Source organism: Rhamphochromis longiceps, linkage group LG13 (assembly GCF_057381845.1).
Source record: "Rhamphochromis longiceps isolate RC_006_pf linkage group LG13, R_longiceps_female_GT1.1, whole genome shotgun sequence".
Classification (NCBI taxonomy): domain Eukaryota; kingdom Metazoa; phylum Chordata; class Actinopteri; order Cichliformes; family Cichlidae; genus Rhamphochromis; species Rhamphochromis longiceps.
This window is the reverse complement of record NC_140569.1, coordinates 3,196,263-3,220,908: the sequence shown is the minus strand read 5'-3', so window position 1 is coordinate 3,220,908 and position 24,646 is coordinate 3,196,263. Positions and strand designations below refer to the sequence as shown.

The window sequence follows — 24,646 nt, the reverse complement described above, 5'->3', positions numbered from 1 at the left end:
GGCGAATCCTGATGTAGTTTGAACATTAAAGTTGTAAATTTACAAGATAAAAACAAACAAAAACAAATACTTGTCATTGAATCTCAAACGAGAGGAATTAATGTAAAAGTAGAAGAAAAGTTCATTAACAGGCTTTGAGTGCAGCTTTGTTACTGAGTGTGTTTAAAGTGTAGAAAAAACAAGTTTGTCTTCAAAAAGTGCCTTTATTTAAAAAAAAAAAAATTAGAAAACTGGAGTTTTTAATGTGTTCTTTGTTTGTTAAAAAGAAAATAAATAAAACAAAAACATCAAAAGTATTTTGGAGCGTTTGTCAAGAACTAATCTGAGAACAATGAGAAAAATAATTGTTAGAAATACAAACAGATTTTCAGTAAATCTGCTGGAAAACTCATCAAATTCTAAGGATGATGAATTCTGGACAGACCTGCTATAAATAAAGTTCCAGATTCAAATTTCAACACGCATTAACCTGGTGTTGCGTCTTCTGCAAAGTCTGACGATTTAAAATGGTCCAAAATATTTGTGAGCAGACGAATAATAACAGTAATAGTAACAACTAGAAATGAATGTTTTTACCTTTTGGGTGCTTCGCTTTGCTTCACTGTGAAAAAAACTAAATGCTGGATGATCGTGTGTTTAAAAATAATAAATCATGACTCTGTTTCCAGCCGTGTTTAATGAAGCGCTTCATTAACACTTTGGTCGAGTTTTATTTTGAAAGGCGGTGACACTTCCTGGGTTGTAAGGCTCGGTGGAAGGTAACAGACATTTTAAAGGGACGGTCTGTAGTTTTCCTGAAGGAAACACTAATTGCATTTTTAACTTTTTAAACATAATTTTTGCAGATGTTTTAATGAACACTGATCATAACTGTCTGTGGAGAATTCAGGTGTTACACAGGTGTGACGCTGACACAGTCACCAGAGAAGAAGAAGCAACAACCCTGAAGTTTGGAAACGACCTCCATCTTTACCACCTCAGAAATACTGATTAGCTGGTGCCTGTAAAGGACATGAACCATTTCCTCATCCAGGGATCTTCGTCGTCTCTGGTGAGTTTTCAGCTTTAAATGGAAAGAGTGGCGGCCTGTGCATTCGCTGCAGGCTGAGTGGAGACTTCCTCAGTAGTGCTTGTCGGTAGTTTGATGGTCATGGCGAGATGGCGGTTGCATTTATTTTGAGCCCTAAATCATTCACTGCTGATCGGTGCAGAGGACTATAGAGCGAGCTCTTTACAAAAACAAAGCTTCATTTTCTTGCTGCACTTCGTCTAACACCCACTAGGGGCTCCAACAGCAGCCGTAGACTCCCAGGTTAAAACATCGAACGTCACAGCAGAAACAAATGTTTACCGCCTGATACAAAGAATAGTTTATAGATCAGCAACTGATTAAAATTCACCTGTTGAGATTGCTTAACTTTATTATTACATCCATTAGATACCATCCATGAATTATATAAAAGTCTGGCAGCACAAAACAGAGTTCACTCTATAGTCCAGTATATTTTTGAAACACATTTTATCTTGATTTTATTTTTTGGCACATATTTCCATCATTGCCCATCTCACAGGAGGTGGTGACCTCTGGCTGCCTTTAATCGGCTGTGCAAACACATCAGGCTGATGTAGTGAGTGGAAATCAAAGAAGTGTTTCCATGAGCTCAAGGAGCAACAAAGAGTGTAGAAACTTGTAGAGACGCTGCTGATCTGCTCATTATTGTAGCGCTGTTGTGTTTTTAGTGACGGCTGTGAGTGCGAAGCTTTGTTCAGTCAGTGTGTTGGTAACATCTGCATCCTCAGATTAGTGTTACTCTTCTGTGTAAAAAGTAATTAATATCCAAAAACAATCATTTTTCACTATAAATACCACAAACTCCTTTTCCTGTTATTTCAGGACGACGCTGTTGTGTTATGTTTGTTTGCTCTGGCAGACGGAACGACATGGAGGAGGTGGAGCAAAGGTGGTGACGGTGGGTTGCAAAGTGGCTTGCAGTTGCCTGTAGGCAGGCTAAAGCAGCAGTAACTCGATTTTTGAGCAGACTTTTGTTTTTGAAAGAAAACGAGTAATATAAGAAAAAATAAATAAAAATTGCTTTCATTATCCCGTTGGAGTGTTGGTGCGAGCAGCTTCAAACAGTCTAAAAGTCGGCAGAGAGTTTTCAGCCCGAGCGGCTGGAAGCAAGTTTTTTTCCCCTCTGGCATCTATGTAGACCAAACGGTTGATCCACAGAAAATCAGAACGTACGATCGAATTCATCCAAAACAAGAGATGACAAAGAAACACTGCAAATTTGAGAAGATGGCGACTTGGAGGATGTTTGCTTTAAAAGGAAATAATGTTTTCAAGGATCTTCTGGGAGTGAACAGCAACACCTCTGGTCTCGGTTTTAGGCCTCCGGGTTCAAACACGCTGCTTGCATACATGCAGCAGTTTCTTCTGTTAACTTCAGTCAAATTTTTTAGCTAAGTTTTAATAAACAAGCAAGAAATAATCTAATGCAAAGCCTATAAAAGCGTCATTTTTCAAGCCCGAACTACTAAAAGCTAAAGGCCGCGGCCGTAGAGCTGGAGGCCTCACTGTGGGGCTTAAATGCTGCGTGATAAAGTGCTCTGAATGGAAATCTGGATCTGGGAAACGCTGGCTTTAAAACCCCGATGGCCCCATTTGTCAGCACAAACATTTACATTCTACCCAAAATGGTTTTTGTGGATATTTTAAGCCAATTACGTCAAATACTAACACGAATGTCCTTCTAAATTCTTGCTTAAACACCAGCACTAATATTCCCACCTTTAGAATATATTTAGAAGTATTAAACACTTAAGTGGAATCATTATCTTAACGTTTAAAAAAAAAAAAAAAAACACTCTTTCATTAACTGCATCCTTTGTAATCACTTTCACCATCTGCTCGTCCTTAAAGGGCCAGTTCAGCCCTGGTTTCCTTCGAGTGACTGGTGAGAGCGCTCTAACTTCACAGATAAAGGCTGCCTTCTCTTGAACACGAATCGAATGAATGAGCCAGAAAACAGCAGGCTGTTGCTTCTTCCACCAAACGAGGGAGTTCAGGATCTTGTGCACAAGTGACGGGAACACGGAGCGTGAGGTGGAGAGAGTGCGGCGTCAGAAGGTGACGCTTTGAATTTGCCGTCAGCTCTCAGTCCCAGGAGCTCTGAGCGTCTGGTCAGGACTATCGTCTATAAGTGTTTTTCCAAAAATCATGACCGACTTAATCACAAAAATCCACAAAACCTGTGCGTGGGACCAGTGGACGAGTTTGAACGTAACAAAAGTCGAGCACAGCCGATCAGACGAGGCTCAGCGTTGATGTTAAAGGTTAGCACGGATGCCGTCCCTCTTTGCTCCGTGCTGCTCGGTTACAGCTTCCTGTCACACACTGCACTCTAGTGGTGGTTGCTAGGTAACATCTACAGGCTCTAATAAAACACATTAGACTGACTTTAATGAAGGGCAGCAGCGTCAAACCACATCGTTGGCCGGCTGACTTGGGAGTGTGGGCAGGTGATGTCACCTGTAGGTTGTTTGCTGATTGGTTCTGGTAAAATGACTGCTGTTCAGCGGGGCGCTAAGCTAACGGACCGACACGCGACAGATCGACGCTTCCTTCTGCACAGATCCTGAAACATGCTCACAGTGAGTTTGGGTACATGAATCCTTTTTTAAGGAAGGTGGTCTTGATTCCCAGAACGACAGAATTATATTAAAAATGCTTTTTGATTTTAGTTCTGAGAAGGCAGCAGATATCTCCCAAACTGGGCAGCTCCCACCAAAACTGGTGACAGAGAAGCAGCGAGTAAACTGCAACACTTTAGTTTTACTTCCACCCAAATCTCCCGTGTTGTGAGTTTGTTTTGCTAGCAGATTAAAGTAGTGCAGACTGCCGTCATTCTTGAAGCTAATATTACAACAAAAGCAGCAAAGTAAAAGAGTGTTTGTGAACTCGAACCACAAGGACTCACATTAATAAGTGAACCACAGAGGACATTTCTGAAGCCTTGAGAAACTCATTAGCACCTACAGTTAGATTTAGAGTCTTGGAGAATTACGCAGGGCGTGACGCTCAGTGTTAGCGCCGTCTCGACCTGGAGGAGCCAAACGATGGCCGAGTCGGACTGCTTTTAGGTTTTCTTCCCAGCCGCCTGTGACTCCCCAGCTGTGGAACACAATCTGTGAGAAATACTGACTGGCAGCTGAAGATCAGGAGTAACCGAACGCTTCTGGTCCCAGCAGAGGTTTCAGGAATCGCCGGAGCTGCCGCTTCCTTTCCCAAGACTGGTCAGCGGCTCCGCCCCCACCTCCACGGCTGCCTCGTCTTCACTTCAAGCTTCGTAGCTGAGCCCAGGACTGAGTTTAGCTTCAGGCTACGCAGCTTCAAGATACACAACTAGCCTCTGTGGTTGGCGTCAGCGGCGGCAGGGGGAGCTAGCGCGAGCTCCGACATCCCCGAAGCCAGACGTTAGTTTGAGTACAGCTGGAGTTAGCGTCGGGGTTAGCTTCTCAAAGCTGGACTCGTGTTTTTATCCGCCTCTTTATTTCCGTCCTTCATCAAGGCAGAAAACACCTGGAAGGAAACACACCTGTTAGCTTTTTTTCTGCGAGTGAGCTGCGCCGCCCTCGCCCTGCGCTCTGACCGTGAGCCTGACCTGAGCCCAGCGGCGGTTCCTGCTGATCATGTGCGTGCTGGCCATGGCGTTGAAGAGCGTGTGCGACTGCAGGTCCTCCGGCAGGCGCGTGAGGAACTGCGCGATGTGGATGAAGTCCATCTGCAGCAGGACTTCCTCGTACAGATGCAGGATGCCCAGACCCGTCCGGAATAAGCTCTCCTCGCCGTCCCGGCAAAAGACGTCCCACACCCGGCACGCCACGTCCAGAGGGAGTGACTTACTGTACAGAGTGAAGATCCTGCAGGGAGACAGACATGCTGAGTGAAATCTGCAGGCGTATGAAGATGAAACACCAACTCAAGGCGAGTTATGAAAGATCGGCATGGAAATATGCACCGCTTAAACCAAATCAACGCAAACAGCTTCTGCATGACTCTGTGGTGACCTGCAGTGACCTTTGTTACGTGGGTCACCTGCTCAACCGGGTGAGCTACATCCAAAGTCTTTTTTTTTTTTTTTTTTAAGACAAATGAACTTTAAGGCATTTTTAAGTCGATAAATCTTACTGACAATCTAATCTGTGTTAAACATATAAAAGATTTGCTGTAAATTTATAACAGAAAAAAATCAGCTTGGCTGCTTTTTTCTTCAGTTGTATTAACTCACCAGTCAATCAGATAGAGGTCAGGGGTCAGGCTGTTGGTCTGGAAGTGGCTGAAGAGACGAGGAAGATTCTCCTCGAAGAAAATCTCAAAGGCTGCAAAATACTTCAACATCTGTCAGAAACGGAGAGAACAAAGAGGAAAAGGTTTTAAATGTTCACAGTGATTTGTGTAAAAGTAAAAATCTTTCACTTTTACTCACAAACCAACTCTGAGTTCTTCAGGAGGTTTCTGAGTTTTCCCTCCTCCCTCTTATGAAATATCACAAAGACTGCGTACCAGTTCATGGTCGACTCTGAAGAAGGCCATCTGACAGGGTTTATTGAGCAGGTTGGCAAAGGTGATGAAGGCCTCGGCCTCCTCCAGGTTGAGGATGAGCACAGCAGCGATGAAGGACATGCCCTGCACCTGAAAGTCCACAGACGCTTTGGTTTCGGATCAGTCTTAACGAGACACTGAATGATTTTTAAATATTTGGTAAGAGCTGCCATAATGCTTTTACTCACATAGCCAATGTCAGGCCTGTAACACGTGTAGGCACCCAGCACGCTGTGGAGGAGGTCGTGGTACGGACCGCCCTGCAGGAGGAAGACACAGCAGACATTCATGTGAGACACAGATGTGATTGACCTGCTGGCTGTTTGTTGCAGGCAGACTGAAGAACCTCGGGACAAAAACACCCACACAGACGTCACAAGTCCAAAAACAAATGTCTGAAAATCCGACCAAATTCTTTTCTCATCGTAGCAGAAATCAAACTGCTGCATTTGCTGCTGCAGTGCTGCAAACCTGAATGGTCCTCTGCCTGTTATCTGTGTTTACCTTCTGGAAGATGAAGAGCGAGGGGAAGGTTCTGGAGATGTCTAGTTTGATGAGATCCAGGCTGGACTCTCTGTCAGCCAGAGATGCTCCTCCATCTAACGGGAGAAACACACAGAAGTAGTTTTCAGTCGCTGAAACTGGAGCTGTGAGGGTCAAAGAGAGGAGGGGCGTCGTACCACTCTCGCTGTCGTTCACTGAGCTGGTCTCGCTGTAACTCCTCCACTTCTCTTTGGCTCTGGAGAGGAAGATCTCATAGAGCTCTGCAGCGAGACAAACACCCATCAATCAGAAAATTAGACTCAATCAGCAACTTTTAAAGGTTAGAGTTTCAGTTTTTATGCAAATCCATCGTTTTGAATCTCTTTGAGCCTCAGTCACAGTTTTGTGTGCAGAACAATTTTTTACCATGCAATCAAAATTCTCGTTAGATTCATTAAAAGTGTGCAACGCCCAGCTGTGTTCTTCCCACTGTGCAAATGTTTGTGAACCAGAATCTAAACTGACTGTCTCTGCACGCCTCCATCTCTCCATATAAGAGAGCACAGATTAGGGTTCCTGTGGGACTCATGGTGGTTTAAATAAACAGCTGCAGTCACTGCAGCATTTAAAAATGTACTTAATATTTAACAGAAGTGTCAAAAGAGTGTCCAGGATCGCGTGTTTGTACCTGGTGTGATGTTCAGCTCGTTGCCGATAGCGAGGCTCCAAACTCTTCCTCTGACACTGGGGGGAAGGCCCTGCCACCACAGCTCTCTGACCCGCCTCGTTCCCTTCCTGCACACACACAATGCATTAAATAAACACAAGCACCCGCGCGCGCACGCACACACACACACACAGCGGTGGAGACGTACATGGAGTCCCAGTGAGGCAGGATCTCGGTGTTCCAGATGACCATGGCGTTGGAGATGCTGTCCTCCTGCCGGTGTCTCTCCTTCATCTGACGCTTCTTCCTCTGGGCTTCTTTCAGCTCTGAAGGAGACGCAACAGCACGAGCCAATCAAATCCAAGAACAGAACCAGCCAGTGACATCAGTGTGTGTGTGTGTGTACCTCTCCTCTTGGCTCCTGCCACCATCTCCTCGTACTCCAGCTTGTGTCTCTGAGTTTCCTCCGTAGATTTAGCCGGCAGGTTCCTGAAGGACAGACAGACGAGCTCTCAGCCAGCTGGAAAGCTTGTTGGGGTTTTCTGGTTTTACTTCCTGTCAGGTGATCACACACAGCGGCTCTGTCTCTCTGTGACAGTGACCTCATCCTGAAGTGTTTCTGCTGCGAGGATCGCCTCGCATCCCCCTCACTCAGGAAAAAACTCATTAATCTGACATTTTACACCAGTTTGACTCTAATGTAAAACTGTTAGCTCATCTTTGTTCACCACAGAGGGACAAAGAACAATAAAGACTGATATTAAACCTTTGATAAAAAGCTTCAGTGTTTTCACTGCATTGCACAGTCGAACCTCCAACTTCCACATACAGGGAGGAAAAATAGTCATGGAGGACCACGTGTGGTCTTCCAATGCAAATCCATATCCAAGCATGTGTTACTGATACACACACATGTATGTGATGGAAATATTCGGCCCTTTCATTTGCTTTTCACAAAAATAAAACATGTCATTCACTGACTCAGGTGTCTGTTTCTGCAGCTATGAAACATTGAAATATAACATTTTAATCTGCAAGTGCATTCAGCAACATTCTGCCAATAATAATAATAATAATAACAACAACCAGTTCCAGCTGGTTCCAGAGAATAAACACCAGCAGCAACTTGACTTCCCAACACCGCTGAGCCCAAAGTTGGAAACATTGAGTCAGAAGCTGCAGCTGAGGTGAGAAACAAACCAGCACCAATGCAGGCTGGTTTTCAAACACTCCAGAGTGTACTGGTAAAAAGATCGGCACCAGCACGGATACCCTACACCGCTCGGCTCACAGTTGGAACCATTGAGCTTAAACGTGGGAATAACACAAAATCCCCTGTTTGCAGATGCACTCGCTTCAGAAGTACACACATCAGCAGGTTTATGCCTTTTCCAACATCACAGCGTGTAATCTAGAACCAGCTGCAGTCTTTTCCACCACAGGCACAAAAGCACATTCTTAAAACTGCATTTTTAAAGCCACCACAGAACTTACGAAGGGCGATCCTCCAAGATGAGAGCCGTGGTGGAAAGAGGTTCAAACTCCAGGTTTTTCCTCCTCCCTGCAAGCAGGGGGCGCTGAGGACACGAGGGCACGCTGGAGTCCTTCATCGGCTCCTGCTGAGGAGACTAAAGAAAGAAACAGATATCATGTAGTACAGCATCGCTCTCAGAGGAATAATTACACCTGAACATCAACTCAACAGGGTGTTTTTGGCAGTTACACAAATTCAGAGCCGTCTCACATCTTTTTCAGTTCCCACGGTCCTCACTGAGCTGTGGGTGTTTAAAGTTTTATTTTCCTGAGCTGTAAAAGCGCCACCCAGAGAACATCATAAAAAGCCATTCCACCTTATACACAGATAAACATCTGCCTCCAGCTCAGTTTCATTCTTCTCTGAGACCCAAAAACTGCTTTTGCAAAGGTCTGATCATTTCAAGTGTCAGAGGGACAGGTCAGGCGAGCTTTGGAGACAAAGGTAGAGAAGCTGAGAGGGTTTGCACATGTGCAGAAGAGGGAGAGTGGATTTACAGGACAAAGGATGATGGAGCCGCCAAGCAGGAGGAAAGGAGGAAGAGCTCAGAGAAGATGGATGTGGTGAAGCAGGACATGCAGAGGGTTGGTAGCAGAGGAGGATGCTGGGATAGGGTGAGATGGAGGCACATGGTGGAGATCACTCTCCACTAATTGATCTTAGAACTGAAAAAGCTTCTTGGATGAGAGGTGGAAGAAACGTAAAGAAGGTGCTTTTCTTTCCACAATTCTCTCGAGTACAAACGGAAGTAAAAGCATCGTTTCTGAATTTAGTAAAAATGTTTGTAACAGATTATTTGCAGTTTCAGAATAAACAGAGCGTTCGTTCATCAGCTTAAGCACAGAGAATCACTCTGTGTGTGTGTGTGTGTGTGTGTGTGTGTGTGTGTGTGTGTTTGTGTGTGTGTGTGTGTGTGTGTGGCCCGTACAATAAACCGTTTATCCACAGGAGCAGGACAGCTGTGGGGTCAACAGAACAACACGTCTTTCATCAGCTGGTTTCAGGCGTGAATGCCGCCAGCAGAGGGAGACAGAGGTCGCCCTCTGAGGCTACTCTGTCATCAGATTCAACATGAAGTGAGAGTCATAAAAAGATACGCATCATGTGACCGTCCTGGTGATTTCCAAAGAGCCGAGATATAAAAACACGGAGCTGAGGAAACACTGACGTGAAACATGCTGCTCACCTTTCCTTTACATTACAGCAACGTGCATATTATGGTTTGTTAGACAGACTGTAAATAAAAGATGCATGCAGCCACAGTGACATCACACCCACTGGTTTGTGCCTCCACATTTAAAAGCATCCATGTTAGCAAGCAGAAGTGATGTATTTGGATGAGAGCGTTTACGTTAGCAGCTAGCTGGACTCTACAGAACTAAAAATGAAGAACTCAGACAGATAAGATCCTTCAACCTCCGCAAAGGTGATTTCCTAATTCTGCGATACTGATGATCAGGAGATCAGTGGGTCTGCAGCAGGTCGAGTGTCTGTGTGAGCACAGAAAAGCTCCACGTAATCATGGTATTTATGTCTGAGGAGAGTTTTTACGAGCAGTAAAAATCCAGATGCTGCAGAGCAGAGAGGAGCTGCATCTGCACACGTGTTTACCAGCTTGATGCTAACACTGTTAGCCTGCCTGTGTTTATGTACAACACGATGTCTGTAAAATGATGTAGTGTGCTGGGCAACATCCACACGTACACAGCCTGAAGCTGCGGAGGCAGATCAGAATCAGAATACTTTATTGATCCCTGGGGGAAATTATTTTTTGTTACAGTGCTCCATTTTAAACCAACATTAAGACAAGACAGACAATACGCTAACTAAGAATAGTACAATATATACATATATATACATACATACATACATACATAAGTCACTTATAAATAAATATTTGGAAAAGAAACATGTGTAGTTGTAGCAGCAAACAGTGTGTTAAGTGGATGCGTTGTACAGGGAGATGGCCACAGGCAGGAATGATTTCCTGTGTCGTTCAGTGGTGCTTTTCGGTAATCTCAGTCTCTCACTGAACGAGCTCCTGTGACTGACCAGCATGTCATGGAGTGGGTGGGAGGTGTTATCCAACATTGTCTTAATCTTGGACAGCATCCGCCTCTCCGACACCACCTTGAGGGAGTCCAGCTCCATCCCCACAACATTGCTGGCCTTACGGATCAGTTTATTAAGTCTGTTGGCATCTGCGACCCTCAGCCTGCTCCCCCAGCATGCAACAGCATACAGGATCGCACTGGCCACAACAGACTCATAGAAAATCCTCAGCATTTTCTGGCAGATGTTGAAGGACCTCAGTCGCCTCAAAAAATAGAGACGACTCTGGCCCTTCCTGTAAAGTGCTGTGGTGTTTTTAGCCCAGTCCAGTTTATTGTCAATGTGTACTCCAAGGTATTTATAGTCCTCCACAATGTCAGCACTGACCCCCTGGATTGAAACAGGGGTCAAGTGTTTCCTGGTCTTCCTGAAGTCCACGATCAGTTCCTTGGTCTTTGCCACGTTGAGCTGCAGATGATTCTGCTCACACCACGTGACAAAGGAGTCGACCACAGCCCGGTACTCTGTCTCATCATCCCTGCTGATGCATCCAACCACCGCAGAGTCATCAGAAAACTTCTGAAGATGGCATGTCTCTGTGCAGTGGCTGAAGTCTGTGGTGTAGAGGGTGAAGAGGAAGGGGGAGAGGACAGTCCCCTGTGGTGCCCCTGTTTTGCTGATCAGATGATGATCACACACACACACACGCAGACACACACCAGCCTCCTCCTCTAGTTGAGTTTAATTACACACATTATCACATCAATTTGCCGGATAAAAAACTACGTCACACTTGGCGGGATTTTCTTTGCTGCCACAGTAACATGGAGCATGACTGTGTGACCTCTGACCTTTGATTGGAGCCTTAAAGGTATTTTGCCAACAGCTGCTGGCCTCTACCCTCGCTCTGCTCACATGACGGCAGCAGCAGTCAGATGATTCATCGGGAAAAGAGTTGGCCAGATGTGGCCTGGCTCAGGCTAGCTGACACGTCAGACACAATGCTGCTGGAGGAGGAGGAGGAGGAGGAAGGCTGACTTCACTTAAACTGTTTCCTTTCAATAGTGCAGAAGGACAGCTCTGAAGCTGCCAAATGATGCTAACTGTTAACTGATGGTTTAATAATGGTTTGGCTCCTTAAATAAGACTCCAGTAAATCCAGCCCGGTGCAGCTCTGCAGTCTCTGTACCAGAAAGCAGGGAGACATTCACATTGCGACTGTCACAGTCTGCTGCGTGCTCCATAGCACAGATGTTGTTGGGACATCTTCCTGCTGCAGCGATATTTCAGACAATAGTGTGTTTGTCCAGCTCGGTGGAAACAGTCCTGGCTTTCAGGTTTGGCTGTTTCCTGTTTCAGTGTAAATGGTAAACGGACTGGTTCTTAAATAGCACTTTTCTACTCTTCTGAGCACTCAAAGCGCTTTACATAACTTGTTCATTCACCCAGTCACACCCATTCGCACAAGCACATTTTTTGCTTTCTCACTAACATTCACACACACATTCATACTCCGATGGATGGATCGGAGAGCAATTTGGGGTTAGTATCTTGCCCAAGGATATTTGTCATGCAGACTAGGAATCAAACCACCAACCTGCTCTACCGCCTGAGCTACAGCCACCCCAAAGTGTCACAATGGCTTCATGCACAAAGCCAGATCCCACAGAGAAAGTGCTTTCCCACTTTGGTTTGGTAGAACGTGCATGAAAAAGCTTTGCAACCTGTGGTAAACAAGCCGGAGCAAAAACTCCATCCAGCATCGACTGGACTTTAGCGTAGCTGCATGGGAGGAAAAACCCCAGCAGGTGTTCCAGTTAAAGATCTCTGAATGTGACTGCTGAGAGCTGTTTCACAGCTTCTTCAATGTAAACAAAATAAAAAAGTTTAACTTTGCTCAAGTGCATAAATAAAGCAGAAAGTGCATGGGATGGGACTGCAGGCGCAGTGTTCATGGCTCTATTTTCCAACAGCAAGCAGGCAGCAACCCCCAGGACAGCTCCAGAGTGCAGTTCCTCTAACATCCACTAGGGGCTGGCTCCAGAAGTCCTGCAAAGAAACTGTTCTGGTCTCTATAGGTGACTTCTGCTTAATAACAACTGTACTGAGGGTACGGTTATATCTCACCTGTTTAAACTGCATTACAGCTAAAAGTTTGCATTATTAGGGGGTGTGGCCTCTTTGACTAACAGGTGGGTATAGCTGCTAGCTGCCTGCTAGACTTTACCTCAGCTAATTCGCAGGTGAGTTGCAGCACTTTGCAGTCTGTTTACGTTTATAAATTGGATGTCAGTTATTTGCAGATGATTAGTTCTTACCTCACAGTGTGAAGCTTATTTCCCCTCTCTGTGCTGGAGGCAACATTTACATGAAGACATTCAGAATTCACTGACGAGGCTTCAAACTCTGACTTGAACATGAACACGTACAGTCTGCAGCCTGCCCTGAGAAAATGAAGTGCTCGTGTTCCCACAACGCAAACGGTTCAGAAAAACGTAAAATCTCAATAACTGATGAAGAAAAGGTGCCGACAGAAGGAAAGAGGACAACTGAGTTTGCAGGTGGACACAGCTGGGTGTGCTTTAAAATAATCAGCGTTTTTGTTAAGACCTCGAGTGGACATGGAGGACACACAGCGAGTAACGCTGAAAGCAAACAGAGCCTTTATTGTGCCTGCGGAGCTCGTTTAACGCCTCGCCTGCAGTTTCTGAGTCCTAAGGCTTCTACCTTCCACTGTTTATCTGATTTTCCAACATAGCAGCTCATGTTTCTGCTCAGATGATTCACCCAGGAGAGTTTCATGCCCTTATAAAGGACCGACTGTGGCTGGGAGCAGATTAAACACCCTGGGCGGAGGAGGATGATGATGATATGATTGTGTGTGTTTAAAGAGCCAACCTGCTCCGCGGTCGGTGTGGAGGCGAGGTCTTTGCTCGTATCGCCTTCTCTGGCTGCTGTCTTGCCAAACAGTCGCCACCCTGCTGAGCTGTGAGATGTCGCTTTGGGCTCTTTGGGTTTCCTAGAAAACAGGCTCCTGAAAGAGAGCACAGACTGAGCTTAGCAAACATGTATCAGAGTCAACAGGAAGGAAATAAACTTCATCTCTCAAAATCATATGAAGGACAAGCAAAATGTTACAAATAAAACTTCTCTTCATTATTAAGTATAAGAGTTTTTATGCATTAGCTGATGTATTTTAATAAACTTATAAAATGTTACAGATTTTCTTATTATTATTAACTTGTGTATAAACTCGTTTTATTTCACTTCCCTAATTTACAGTTTTGACCTCGTATTTTTGTGTATTTTCTTGTTTGTTTCTTTGCTTATTTCTGCTTCATTTTGCAAATTCAAAGGGTGACAAGAGGTCAGAGTGTTGCCTCGACGACAGAGATGGTGTCTTCTAATCAGGAGGGAAAATAAATGAATGAATAAAATTAACTTTACATTTGATGCCTTTTGATCGACTCTACAGTTTCCTTTACAGTTTTATTTAGTAATTGTAATCATTTTATACATTTCACTAATCTACCTTAGAAACTAATAAAATGAATCATCACTAATATTAAACACAAAAGTAAAACATCATTAATGTAAATTGTGACATTGCTTCTGTACCTATTTACCTTTTTCATTAATTGTTTATTTATTCGTTTTAGCTCCACACTAATCTGATGACCTGTTCAGGGTGTGCACTGCTTTATGCGATGGGCTCCATAAATCAGTCAGAAGGAATCCTGGTATCGAACATAGATAAAAAGGAGACCTTTCATTTGCTCTAACTTGTCCTGAGCAGCACCTGCTCCGCATGTTGATATGAGTCTTGAAAGCTGGCACCGTTTGAAATAATCAGAAACCAGATCAAACATGCAGACTATCGATGCTGCTTTCTGCTCCGCTGCATCTGACAGATCCCATCATAGCGACGCTCCACGTTAGCCAGACTTTGGCTTTAGATTGTGAAGTTTAGTTTTTAACTGAGCATTAATATTTTTCAGCACTGAAAACTTAATGTGCTGTAATTATGAAGTCATGAATATAAACAAACTGCACCCCCTACATATCTGAGGGCCTGTAACTGTGCAGATATTCATGAAGGTCAGATTCTGCATGGCGTCATTAAATGTACTAAAGTCAGTGTATAAAACTCTGCTCATCCTCACACAGGTTACATGGTCAGTGTCCCTCTGACCTCCTTCAGTGTGCTGATAAAACGTCTTCCCCTTAAAGAGATTCCTGTAAGCGTTCCCTATCACTCAGACATTTCAACACACTGGCAGGTTCCCATTTCATTAGAAGTCCAGCCATCTGTGAAGAATGTAAACTCTGGTCAGAAAAGCTGCAGAGGCCGATTTCAGTTCCTCAAACAAACGAGGAAAGACACGCAGCAAAGACGTAATGCGGTAAATGCTGCAGCTACAGCAGTTTTTTAAGATGATGCCAAAGGAAAAAAGACTGTTTAGGAAAAGCTGCCATATCGACAGTTTTCGTTGGGAGAGTCTGCTGGTCAGCCGGCGGGAAGAGAACAAACAGACACAGATATGCATGGGAGCCGGCTCCGAAGAGACGGCAGAGCAAATATTATCCCACCTCGCGCTCTGCAGGTCAAGTTTGTTCACAGCTTCAAAGACCCACACGCTGCATCTGCTGCAGCTCAGCTGTCTGTGCACCACTGCAGCAGCTGAAAAGAATAAGCGGAGCCACAATCGCCGTGTCCCTACACTTTCATTCACTTTGATTACAGAAAACTTGGCTCTTACTCCCTCAGCTGAGATAAATGCTATTGCTGAAGCGTCTGTGGCTCATTCAAAACTTTCAGTCATTTAAAAGGTAATAGAAGGTAATTGTAGACTTAAATGTAATTAAAACTAGACTATTTTCTTCTCGGTGTAAGCGACAGTGTTTTAGCAGTTCTGTGAAATAAAATCCTTGTTTTTATTATTTTAATGCCAAAATGACAGATAAACACAACTTTATAACTGATGGAAAAACTCCACTATCACACTGATGTCAGTTTTAAAACCAAACAAACTCGTAGATGCTGACAGACTTTGGTTAAAAACTGAACTGTGTGTTGATCTTCTTCCTCTCTTGCGGCTGCAGTTGTAACAAGTGAGAGAAACTCCAGAAATAGAAAAAGGAGAAGTTGCTTTCTCACTAACAGCAGAGGCTCTTTATCTGAGCAACAATGTGACTCTGGTGTAATTACAGAAGAAAGATCACAAACACAAAGAAAGTGAAATGTTCATTCACAGCGTCCTGCCAGGATTCTCCAAACCGCCGAGGAGTGCGCACATTAATCATGCAGAAGAAGAAATGCAGCAGGTTAGACTGTCACTGCTCCTTCCTCAGAAGAACAGCTGACGCGTAGCTTTATGCTGGTTACATCAAACTGTCCCTCAGATCAGAAGCCTCGTTTAAAGCTGTGGCTGCTGTGACGTTCAGCCTCTGTGGGTGTTTATGTGTGATAAGACCTAACCTCAGTGTTTCACACACAAACTTCAGTAGTGGGAGCCATTCAAGTATCAATTTGTGCTTATTTTGACAGAAATAATCCCAGACTCTTGACTTCCTGTTCCACAGGGCGCTCTCCCGAGCTTGTCCTGACTGATGTAGAAGTCAGAGGCTGTAGAAGAGAATTCAGTAAATTGTGGGGTAAACATTATTCTGAGACAAACCTAACCGAGCAGTTTTTGTAGCGTAAGCTTTGCTCTGTTCTGTTGATCTGCTGCAAGCTGCAGCCTGAAGCAGATGGCCTGGATGTGCTGGGAGTCACTGACGGGAGGCGCAGCTGTTTATCATCTATTATCTATTCCTGCAAAAGTATACGAGGGTCTTTTTATGACTTTGTTTTTAAAAGACACCGTGCTGCCATCACAAATAGAGCGCAACTCTGTGTGAAACACTGAGGCTGCACTACACACTGCATTAATAATTAACTGCAGAGGTGAGCACATCTAACAAAGACCTTAAATAATTAAAGGCTGGTTCGGTGTTATTCCAACAGCTGATTAGAAGCAGGACGTGAGCACAAAGCTGTGCATGTTCAGAGCTGCAGTTCCACTTGTTGTTTAATCTTGGGCTCTTTCATAGTTTAAATGAATCTTTCATTTAAGCCATCTTTCTTCTGATTGGCTGCCCCTCACAAACAGAAGGTTTGAGTGGGAAAACACCAACTAAAACTGACCCAGACGCACGTGTACATAAGCTTAACTTTAACATCCACCTCTGGAAGAGGAGGTGGGTGACAGGAAATAAGGAACAGCACAGGTCCACTTTAAAGTAGCACTGCTGCCTGTATGTGACCCTGGCTGACCTGCCTGAGCTCTGTGGGCCACACAGCCAGAGTGGAGTTTTTCCAGCCGGGCTGTTTTCCCCTTGGCCTTCCTCCTCCGTCTGTCTGGATTTCCTCTGAGACGCTGTGACATTCAAGCCAGCTGCAGGGCTCGCATCCAACCCAAAAAACCAGCCCAGACCCAGATGCAGATTTAACAAACATAAATTTTCCTGCACCTGCCAGTCGGGGACTGTTTTACTACTTCATTAGTCAAACAGAGAAAAATCCAACGCTCAAGTTTCTGAATGCGACCAAACTTTAGGGAAACTCTCTGCTGCTGCATTTCTCTCTTTTTCACTTCCTTGTGTGGCTCAGAGGAACGTTGGAGCTCTTCCAGTAACTATCAACGTAATATAACATCTTTATTCTGCTGCTGGAGTCACTGTTCAAGTCACGAGGGAGGAAATCATGCAGTCAGTTCAGGATGAAACAAAGCAATCCTCCTTTACAGCACAATAAAAACAGGAAACCGAACTTCACCTGCAGCCTTATCTGCTCAAAGCAATTATAAGTAACTGTAGAAGGCAAATATCTGCAGCATATTAAATCATGTGAACTGAGTGCAGCCTCGTGCCCCCAGAGATTCAATTCCACGGTTATCATTCTGATGTTTCAGCCTGCTCTCGTGGAAAAATGCAGAATAGTGATGGAAAATGATCCCATCTGTTCATGCATGCAAAATGTCCTGGTGCTTTTTTTCCTAAAATCACAAACAATCAGAGTAGTTTCGGCACCAGAACTTCAATAAATACTGAATTAGTGCATCTTAGTGTTAAAGTCATATGAAGCAGAGATGATGTGTTCTGTGTGGGACTGTGGTCTCTGGTGTGAGGGGCAGAGTGGACGGCTGGTTTCAATGAGTCACACCGGTCGATGAACAACAACAAAAAGCCACGATGATTGTTTTTGCCATTTACAGACGACTTCAAGCAAATATGAACTCAACGTGGAGCAGCAATGGTCATGATTTCAGATCATAACCCTAAAGCACCAACACTGAAGTGAGGTTAGCTGTTCCAACAGGAGAGACAAATGAAGCCAAAGAGAACGACGGCACTCACAAAGTTCAGCAAAACAAACTAAAACTGGGCTGTTAGATAAACCGAGCCATGTCCCGGAGCGCCCGGCGGGTTTCCACCGCTGCCGAGGATCGTTTGACTAACGAGGTTATGGATGAGCACATATCCGCCAGCAGATCAATCTCCAACCTTGAGACTTCAAGTTTGCTTTCTGTTTGGGTGCTCTGGGTTAATCATCAGTTACCGACAGAGCGTCTCTTCTGTACTCTCAAACAGATACTGCGCACACCTGCATCCACACTTCCTGGCTCTGACTGAGCAGTAATCAATGAGCGCGGCACCAGACCACACCGAGCATGATTAAAATCAGCAGGGCTCAGCATCGGGACCAAATTAGCAGGGTCTGGATGTCCTAACCACCTGCGGTGTTGTGGTTACAGCGGACAAACAAGAAAACTGACTCCAGACCAAATCTAATCAGTCGAATGACAAAAAACGGACCGCATTTCAGGCAAAGATACAAACTTAGACGTTCTCAGCTCTGAACAAACAGCCCTTCAGCTATCAGCCTGCAGGAGGCCGCTGCTTTCAGGTCCTCACCCAACCTGCTCTCCTCTGATTTCTGAGAAGGCCCTGTGTGCTTCCTGTTGAACTGCAGACAATCTGATACATGTAATCGTTTCTTGTCTGAAGACCGACTCCAACAACTGAGGAATTCTGTCAAGTATTTGACCGGAAATTTGACTTTTAATGCAAAGCACGAGTGTGTACTTCCAGCTGTTACAAAACAGGAAGAGATGCACTACAATAAAAAAGACTGCACATAGCAGGAGTAGGTGATAAGGACCAGAACAGAATACAGAACATAGAGTGGGACTTTACAAACAGCTGACTGAAATAAAATGCAAAAAAAAAATGAATTCAGTGTTCGTATGCTGCATTTTTAAACGTGGATGCTGCGTTTTCAGTGCTTCACTCTGACGAGGATGTGAAGCCATCACATTCCACCAGACTCCATTCACAAAAACGGGAATTTTACCTCCAAAAATGTGTGAGATTGTTGTCTAATCGCCTTTGGTTTTTAAAACAAACAAACTCTTGTTTCCTGTGAAATAAAATGATCATTTTTTGTCAGGAGTCTGGTAGAGCTGAAAAGAACGACTCCTTCCCCAGCACGCCATTTCTGCAAATTAACTCTCTTTGTTGCTTTATTCAAAAGTTTAACATTTAATCAACATATACCTTCAAACTTTGACTTATTACTTATCGCAGGACCAGTGCCGTCTCCCTTTAAGAGAAGACGGACAACACTTTACGTCATGCAACATAAAACCGCATTATCTGATTTTATATCTCATTTGAAATGTCGTGTTTAGTCCCGTCAGCTAACATTATCCAGTCCAACAACAGGAGGTTACTTGTATATTTGCTAAGAGGGTCTGTGTGGCGTGTATGGGAAATGACGCCATCAATCTGTCATCTCAAAACGAGACAAAGCAGGAGGAGGGCGTTTCCCCCTGTTTCATTGGGAATATGGAGAGCGCCCACTTCCCTCGGCCTGGGGCTCATGCAATCATTGAAGATCTACTCGACTCTTTCTTGGAACAACAAGAACCAAATTAAAATGACCAAAGAACGGCCATCTTGGTTTGAATAAATAAAAGACCGAAACAAAGCAATCAAATTCAGGATGCACTCAATAGCAGGCTCATAATGGACCAACAGGTGGAGATAACACAGATTCACACAGGTTATGAACTAGCGTTGCTTTTTAGCACCAACACTGTAGGAGTGAAACCTCAAAGGTCACTGAGTCACTGCCCTGTTTATGTGGCAAAGAGTGAGAGGGAGACAGCGCTGTCCCTGCGTCAGGACAGCAGCAAAATCATCACAAAGTCATCAACAATCTGAAAATAATCCAGTAACCCACAGCTCAAATCTCTCCAGCTTTGCTCTTATATGTTTGGAGGTTTTGTACATTAAGAGCTAAAGCTTAGTAATTCAGCCTCTCCTTCATTTATTCACCTTCTCTTTTGCTTCAGCGTGACTCGCTTCTTTGGTTAAAAAGGGGAAACGTGTTCCTGTGTTGCTGCTCTGTTGCCTTAATTCTAGCAGAGGCTAAAAAGCTCCATCTAAAGAGCCCAGACTCTGTTTCAAAGCCTTTTAGTTCAACCACCTGTGCGTGTGGGGTTTATTCAAAGTCGATGTGACACGTCTAAAAATCAGCTTTTCAGGAACTGAGAGCATGTAATCTCATTCGTGCCTGATCAGCACACAGTCACAGCATCTGGGCAGCTGCACGGTGGTTACACGGCGTGATCAATCGCCTCTAATGGCTGAAACCGCTCCGGGAAAAGAGCAAAGGGAGCGGTGAAGCCCCGGGGAAAGAGGCAGCTCTGAGTCGATGCTCGCTGATGCCTGCTGTGTCACACATACAGAACTGAGATGTGATTAACGTGCAGGATTTTACAGTGTTACAGGCCCCAGACAGCAGCTCTGAGAGGTCGTCTGTTTAATACAATAAGTGACCTTTAATGTGGAAAGGTGGAGCGAGAAGAGTAGGCGGAGACAGCTGCTGGATGCAAGGATGCATCTTCATCACCGAGCATTTAAATCTGTACATCATGAGCTTTATTTCCTAAAATCTGCATTTGGAAGCACAAATTAATAAAAGTGTGTTTTATATTTTTCAGCCTTATGTTGTTTATTTCCATGAATCTTAAGGACAGATAAGTAAATAAAAGAAGGTATTTCCTATATGTAAAATGTATTTTAATAACGCTAACTAAAGTCCAATCAGCTTTTAAATCTTTATTTTTTTCTGTTTTATTCTTTAAATTATGAGCTTCTTTACTAAAATAATTGAGCCTGGATTGACTGAGAATTAAAACCTTGTATTTTATCCTTTTCAGTTGTCTTCGTGTTGTTTACTTATATTTTAATACAGTAGTAAGACTAAAGCCTTAAGACCATACGAGGAGGGAGGGGGTCCTTGGGAGTTAGCACGTGCACTCTTTATTGCCCCGCAGACCACGTGATCATTTTACCTGGTGAAGAAATCTGCGATGCCGAACCTCTTTGGCATCTGCTTGGGGTCCGAGCTGTCCTGGTTCAGGTCCGGGAGCGTGTCCGGAGCGCTCTGCCGGCGACCCGCCTCCAAAACGCCCCTCAGGTCTTCGTCGTACCCTTCAAAATAAAAGCCCCCATCCTCCTCATCCTCTGGGGACAGCGGGGTGGCGTCACAGCTGAGGGACACGGCCACGTTGGGGTTAGTCCTCAGACTCTGCGGCCTGACGGGAGGTGAGCTGGGGTCACTGAAACCCTCCTCATCGTCCTCCACCTCCTCTTCATCCCTGGTGTTGCGCTCAGAGAGCGGGCTGCCACTGGATGAAGGGCAGGAAGAGGGGGATTTGGCACTTAATCCAGGGGACCCTACCCTCTTCTCATGCCTAGACTTCGATTTAAACTGACAGTCAGGGGTGTTTTCAGGTGAGCAGCCCGAGTCCAGGTCCTGGTCATGTGTGTGGAAACCCCCGTTGGCCACTTTCACTTCTTCACAGTCGCAAACGCAAAGCTGCTGGGTGGGAAATAACCCTGCCTCCCCCTCACAGCTGTCGGCAGCCCCGTTGGGCATGTTTACCCCCGCGGTGCAGGCGCAGTTCCGCCGGTGCTCCCTCACCGCGCATACCAGCTCATGGCCGGGCAGAGCAGTCCTGATACACCCGCCTCCTGTGGCCTCTCCCCCCGGGCTAACACAGTCTGAGTCCCGGGCTTCTTCTTTGCTGTCCCCCCGCATCTTCTCCACTGAGAACACAGCTGGACAGGAAGCAGCTGTGGTGCCCTCAAGGCCAAGCCCTCCTCCTACTTCCAACTCGACCACCGACAGCTCCTCCTCAGTGAACCCGTTCAGGCCACTGTGGTCCCCGCAGACCCCGGAAACCTGGCCGGGGAACAGCCTCTCCAGCATTATCTTCCCTTTCAAGGAGGCGTCAGTGTTTACATCCCTGCCGAGGCCGGTGAAAGCCTTCCCAGCGTCTTGCACCGCGCTGACCCCGGCTAGCAGCGCGATGCTGCGGTCTCTGAGTGCTGATTTCCCCGCTCCGCCACCTCTTTCTCCCTCTTCGTTCTCGTTCAAGTCGACTCCGAACGACCCTCCGTTCTCCCTCACAGTCTCCATGACTTCTCAGTCCGCCAAGCGAGCCTCTGCCGCGGGCGTAAGTTCCTGCAACGAGTCCCCCTGCCCGGTGGGCCGAGCTCCGCAGCAGCAGGTTTTGTTGTTCTTGGAGGAAGGGGCTACCTGCATTTTCAGAGCCGGTTTAACGCTACCTGACACACACCCGGCGCAACATTTCCGTCTCAGGTGTTTAATGCAGACAAAGGAACGCTTCACGGCCGCTTTCTTGCGTCGCCACCGGGCAGAAGATTAATTAAATCCCCCAACTGTTAGCTAGTCGCAGCAGCAGTGGCATCCCGGCCACAGTCCAGCGCCATCTTGAAAATTCCCCAACAATGACGTCATTCACCACAACTGTGTTTTGATTCGCTGAAGAGGTTTACAGTGACACCCTGTGGTCAATCTGTGTAACTGCACCTCAAACCTTTGTTGACCCCATTAAAAAAAGGCACACAAACACTCAAACAAACTCAGAGTTATTACAGTTAACGAATACTAATCTGAAGACTAGACTGGAAAACATTTAGTTCAATTTTTGTTTATATAGCATTAAATCACAACAACAACTGTCTCAAGACACAGTATGTTGTAAGGTAAGACGTTATATTAATACAAAGATGGAGAAACCCTGTAATCAGATGATCACCATTTGAGCAAGCGCCTGGCAGAACTATGCTCTGTGTGCTTTTAACAATCTAGAAAAAAAACTGAAATTATACTATTCGAGAAATCACCTGAGCTTTTGTCATTGTGGTCAAATTTATCAAGCCAGAAATCACAAGGAGGATCCAGTCCTGACAAATACACTCAGCATTACTCACACAAACTAAATGTTTTGGAACAATAAAAACTAAACTGATATGAGCAACTAACTGAAACAAAAATAATAATTCAAAATGAAGTAAAACTAATGAAAAAAATCAAAACTACAATGATGCTGTCCTGATCTTTCATAGTTCATCAGTCAAATCTGATTGTTTATCCTTAATGTCTGCTGGCATATTGACCAGGTCACTCTTGCAGAGAGATCAAACTTTATTCTTAAGTTTTATTCAGGGTAGCGCAGGTCAAAGAGATTCACAGATAAGATGGCAGAAAAAAGTAATTAAAAAATATAAAAAGCCTGAAAAAGATCAGCGTTTGAAGACTGATATTTGATATCTGACACATGATTAACACTGAAAATGAAGCAAAAACTTGCATTTCCTTTTCAAACTCTGGGTTTTGCTGCCCCAAGCCATCGCAGGTCCCCAGAGATATCATAAGGCTGGATTTAGAAGAGAGGCCTGTTTATTCTCTGTGGAAAACATTATTGATGGATTCGCTCTCTTTCTCACTACCTGGGACTCTACACCGTATTGTTGATCTCCACTGAATACACAAATGTGACAGCTGTAGTCATGTTCCTGATCTTCAGCAGTGGATCAGTGTTCAGGTGTGAACGGCCGCTAAATCTGCTAAAATATACAAGGTCAATGGCGTCTTCCATCCACTCAGCCAGGAAAAATGCTGCACAGGAAACCAGAGAATGTGCTATCTTTACCTTCAATCAGGAAACACTGGCTGCAAAGACAGACTGGCCCAACCGCTCTGCATAACCTCCTGCTCTTTCACTCTGACAGTAACCTGTTAACCTCCCACAGCTCATCAGTGAAACACTCACAGAACCATGAATGAGGGCTGTTGGTCAAAACCATGTTTGGGGATTCTGGGGGAATCCGTTTTCTTTTAGTGCTTTGGAGTGCTGTGCAAAAGTCTTGAGCCAAAGATAACACACTTTGAGATAAAATAACACTTTTGCACCAACACACATTTACAAAGGTGTGCACCACGTTGTTAAAAAATCTGAGGAAACTGGACAAAAGAAGAAGTGTGAGGTCTAAAAACTTTCTACAGCAGATGAGCAGCGAAGGTCACGTCTTTCAGAAAGAGGAAAGCATCCAGCAAAGACCTGACACAGGACCTGAGAGACTTAGAGCAAAATTTGGGTAGCTGGACCACAAAGGTGCAAAAGTAAAGAAGAGAAAACGTATATGTGAGTGAACTATACACATGGTGTATGTGTAAGAAACACTGAAACAGAAACATTGTGGGGCTGCATACAAGGGCAGTTATATAATAAATAAATAAATAAGTCCAGTGAGGGGAGTGGACAGCATCTCTGCACTTCTGATGACCCTCTGTAGGCTCGCTGTTGTGCAACCAGCGTACCGCACAGGGATGGCGTGCACCAGCACGCTCTCCATAGTGGCACGGCAGAAGAACAGGAGGTCAGTCTGCAGCCTGTTCCATCTCAGGACCCTCAGAAAATGGAGGCGCTGCTGGGCTTTCATCACCAGGGCTCATGTGTTTGTGGACCAAGATCGGTCCTCAGATATGTGGGTGCCGAGGAACTTAGAGGAGGACACCCTCTCCACATAGTCACCTTTCATGGAGAGGGGAGGGGGATCAGTTCTTGTTCTGCAGAAGTCCATGACCACTTCCTTGGTTTTCTTGGTGTTTAGGGTGAGGTTATTGTAGTTACACCAATCTGACAGCCGCTGGATCTCATCTCTGTAGGCGGTGTCATCATCGTTGGTGATGAGAGGATCCAGTGAAGGACGGCTGTCAACTGGACCGAAGATCAGAGGAACAGGTCTGACGGAGAGATGAACCCACATCTGACGTGTTTGGCTCAGATTATAGTCAGTATGGCTGTTGGAGATATGAATTATTAACACAGAAAGTTCCATCATATTTTGATCTGCCATACAATACCAGCAGCTTCCTGTTCCA

At 45.0% G+C, this 24,646-nt stretch overlaps 1 protein-coding gene across 1 annotated transcript; it reads right to left on the bottom strand.

Annotated features, from left to right (window-relative positions):
- Positions 1 to 211: 211 nt before the first annotated feature.
- Positions 212 to 22,194, bottom strand: LOC146655193 (TBC1 domain family member 12-like). The gene is made up of 13 exons (XM_085427304.1): positions 20,745 to 22,194; positions 13,240 to 13,375; positions 8,250 to 8,383; positions 7,162 to 7,244; positions 6,964 to 7,081; positions 6,777 to 6,883; positions 6,286 to 6,369; positions 6,110 to 6,204; positions 5,794 to 5,865; positions 5,567 to 5,695; positions 5,292 to 5,401; positions 4,665 to 4,923; positions 212 to 4,582 (listed from the first exon to the last, which is right to left on the bottom strand). The coding sequence occupies exons 1-13, from the start codon at positions 21,872 to 21,874 to the stop codon at positions 4,511 to 4,513; spliced, it is 2,529 nt and encodes an 842-aa protein (XP_085283430.1). The 5' UTR covers positions 21,875 to 22,194; the 3' UTR covers positions 212 to 4,510.
- Positions 22,195 to 24,646: the final 2,452 nt, after the last annotated feature.

Coding starts and splice junctions, on each gene's coding strand:
- LOC146655193 (XM_085427304.1), bottom strand. CDS start 21,874: ATGGAGACTGTGAGGGAGAACGGAGGGTCGTTCGGAGTCGACTTGAAC. Junction 13,376..20,744: donor ATCGCAGATTTCTTCACCAG/GTAAAATGATCA, acceptor GCTCTCTTTCAG/GAGCCTGTTTTCTAGGAAAC. Junction 4,583..4,664: donor GGAACCGCCGCTGGGCTCAG/GTCAGGCTCACG, acceptor GTTTCCTTCCAG/GTGTTTTCTGCCTTGATGAA.